General features: G+C 37.8%; 1 protein-coding gene across 6 annotated transcripts in view; it reads left to right on the top strand.

Annotated features, from left to right (window-relative positions):
• Itsn1 (intersectin 1) overlaps positions 1-3111 on the top strand; it is a 236490-nt gene that overhangs the window by 83026 nt on the left and 150353 nt on the right. For all 6 annotated transcript variants that reach the window (XM_023705571.1, XM_004645331.2, XM_023705568.1 and 3 more), the window contains 2 exons: positions 838-1017; positions 2718-2814. In XM_023705571.1, coding sequence (XP_023561339.1) covers positions 838-1017; positions 2718-2814 — 277 coding nt within the window. The remainder of the gene's footprint in view (positions 1-837; positions 1018-2717; positions 2815-3111) is intronic.

The following is a 3111-nucleotide window of genomic DNA, read 5'->3' as shown; positions in this document are numbered from 1 at the left end:
CTCCCTCTGCCCCTGCCTCCCTCCCTTCCTTCCTTTACTGGTTTTCAGAACAGTACATTGATTACCTAGCATCTTCCTGTGGGGATAGTAGGATTTTTTATTTGTTTTTAAATATGATGTTGAATCTGGGGATTTACTTATATTTTATAAGGTTAAGTCTACTGCAGGTATTATTCTTACCAGTGTCTGTCTTGATTTATCCTTCTTGAGTTTGGTCTTGAATTCTGTTGATGTCATCCTTGACAAAATTTTATTTTTATATTTTTCAAAATGATTCATCTGGCACCATATATCTACTAGGGGTGGTAAATACTTAACTTTAAAAATATGTATAGTAAAAGACATTGTCATTAATCTCTTGCTTTGAACACAACCCATCATTGTTGCCACTTTCTGAAGCAGTTCTTGAAATCCTCCTTTATTTCTTTACAAGGTGAAGTCAAAAATACAGTGATTGCTGCTGTTAGGTGTTGTCTAATGGTAGGCTTGCAAAAATGTTGCAGTATGTCCTCATCCATCTTATTCATCATTCACCAAATGTACTGCTGCATGACTTCTGGCTCTGCCACAAAGTCAGAATGACCATGAAAACATGTTTTGATAGATTTAAGACATTGAGGCAGCCACAGTAGAACAGGTACAAATTGAACTCAAGACTTCATGTGTACTAGGTAAGCACTACCAGTGAGCAGCTCCTAGCTCTGAAGCCGTATTTTATTTGACCATCTATTATGGTTGGAGATTTTGGATTTCTTCTTCAAATAGTACTGGGTTAATTTTTACTAATTGCTGAAATGTGATTGAATATGAATTTTTTGGTACTTTTTCTCTTTGTAGGTATAAGTGGTATCGCCAGCATGCCACCACTTACAGCTGTCGCTCCAGTGCCAATGGGATCCATCCCAGTTGTTGGAATGTCTCCCCCCTTAGTATCTTCTGTTCCTCCAACAGCAGTGCCTCCCTTGGCTAATGGGACTCCCCCTGTCATCCAACCTCTGCCCGCCTTTGCTCATCCTGGTATGTGTCGAGCTGGAACTAGAACTTACATTGTGCTGCGTAATTTTGATCTTTGTCATTTCCACATTACATTTAAGTGATATTTTGTTCCAAAAGAAATGCCCCTCCATTTAATTTCATATAAATGTGCCAGGGTCAAGAGATTTCTTATTTCGTTTTTTAAAATTTGTGTATTTTGTACGGGGTCTCACTATGTAGCTTGGACTCTAGTGATCCTCCTGTTTTCAGCCTTTCCAGAACTGGTATTACAGGAATGCACCACCACGCCCAGACAAGGTGGCCAGCTCAGCATGCCCAGGCGGGGCTGGTGCAGCATGTGGGGCTGGGGATCAAACAAACTCCGGTCCCTCTCCTTGCCCAAGCAGGCCCTTAGTCTGTTGAGCTATCTCACTGGTCCAGAGTCAAGAGATTTCTTGAGTATCTTTGTGGGCAAAGGTGAACTCAGCAGTGAAAACCAGAAGCCTAACCTTTCAAGGGCTTAATAAGAGCAACTGAAGTTAAGCAGTGTTTGAACATTTCTTTATTTTTATGTATCAGTTGCTACTTTTCTTTAACTGCTGTGAATTGTAATAAGTGAGCCAGTCCCTTATAAACAGAATGATGTGGTAGGAAAAATGCATGCTGCATGTCTTTTTGAGGAGGTGGAGTGAATCAGGCAGAATGGGAAAGGAATTTAATTAAATGGCTTAAAATATATTAAGCTATAATATTACATGTTTGCTTAATTGAAAGAAAGGATTTAAAGGTTTATAGTTGAATTAATTTCATTTTGAGACTTTATTCAAAATCTTTTAGTTAAAGCATATAATGTCAATGTAGATAGCATTGCTGTAGCAAATCTTAGTAAATGCATATCAATATGGCAAGTTTGTATTTTGTGTTTTTTCGTACACAAAAAAAGTTTGGATATGTCTTAGGTTTTACCATTATGCTTAGAATATCATTTTTGTGCCTGAGGTGCCTTGGATTTATTATGAATGTTGGGCTATATCTCTAAGTGATAGCCGAAGAGTGTAATAAAGCCCTTTATTTTCTTGTCACATGTAATCCATCATTCACATATGGTTATGGCTGCAGATGTGGTAGCAAATGAAAAAGTACATGCTATTGTTTTTCTGTAGTATCAGTCACCCCTACCCCCTTAGTTTTGTTTTGTTGTGTGGGCGTTGAAGGATGTTGGAAAACAGCTGGCAAGGGAGAGGACAACATGGCTAAGACTTGGAGGGCTTTTGCCTGACAGACAGCTATCTCGCATCAAGTGAGAATCAGACACAAAAGCTGCCCCTCTCTAGCATCACATGTTATCTGGCCAACACTTGGCAGCCTGTGACTTTTTGGCTCTTGCATCTGGAACTAATACTGCAGCTCCTTTAATGTAGTTAAGAAAACGTTATATATTTAAGCTGTTAGTTCTTAAAATATTGCAGTAGATCTTATAAAAATTTGATAATGCTTAGTGAAGAGTAAAATTGTATATATTGTCTGCACTGCACCTCACTCTGGTGATTCAGCATATATAAATCTGTCAGTGTTTTTGATAAAGGGACAAAGAGTAAGAGGCCATACTCTGAGTTCAGGATGGAAAGAAAAGAGGAATTTTTTTCTGCCTTATATTTTATGGCCATATATTTCAATGTTATAAATAGGGAAAAATCTTCTTGTATTTGTAGAATTAAGTTTATTCACCTTCTTTTTTACAGCAGCCACATTGCCAAAGAGTTCTTCCTTTAGTAGATCTGGTCCAGGGTCACAGTTAAACACTAAATTACAGAAGGCACAATCATTCGATGTGGCCAGGTAAGCTTGCCTGCTTTTAATGAGAAGTTTGCCTAAGATCATTATCTGATTAACTCTTCAAAATGGATTATATATACCCTTAACTTTTTTAACCTTAATTTTATAGAATGCTAATAATTTTTCAAAATCAGAGATAACCGAAGTCAAGAACATGGGCCAGGGAGATAGCTCAGTGGAATAAATGCTTGCTGGGCAAACACAAGGTCCTGAGTTCAATCCCTGATACCACCCCCCCAAAAAAGAACATGCCACTCCCATAAAAGGTCATACGTATTATTTATTTATTTATTTATTTAT

Source organism: Octodon degus, unplaced genomic scaffold (assembly GCF_000260255.1).
Source record: "Octodon degus isolate 3935 unplaced genomic scaffold, OctDeg1.0 scaffold00225, whole genome shotgun sequence".
Classification (NCBI taxonomy): Eukaryota; Metazoa; Chordata; class Mammalia; order Rodentia; family Octodontidae; genus Octodon; species Octodon degus.
The sequence above is the reverse complement of the archived record's forward strand: the minus strand, read 5'-3'. Positions and strand labels throughout refer to the sequence as shown.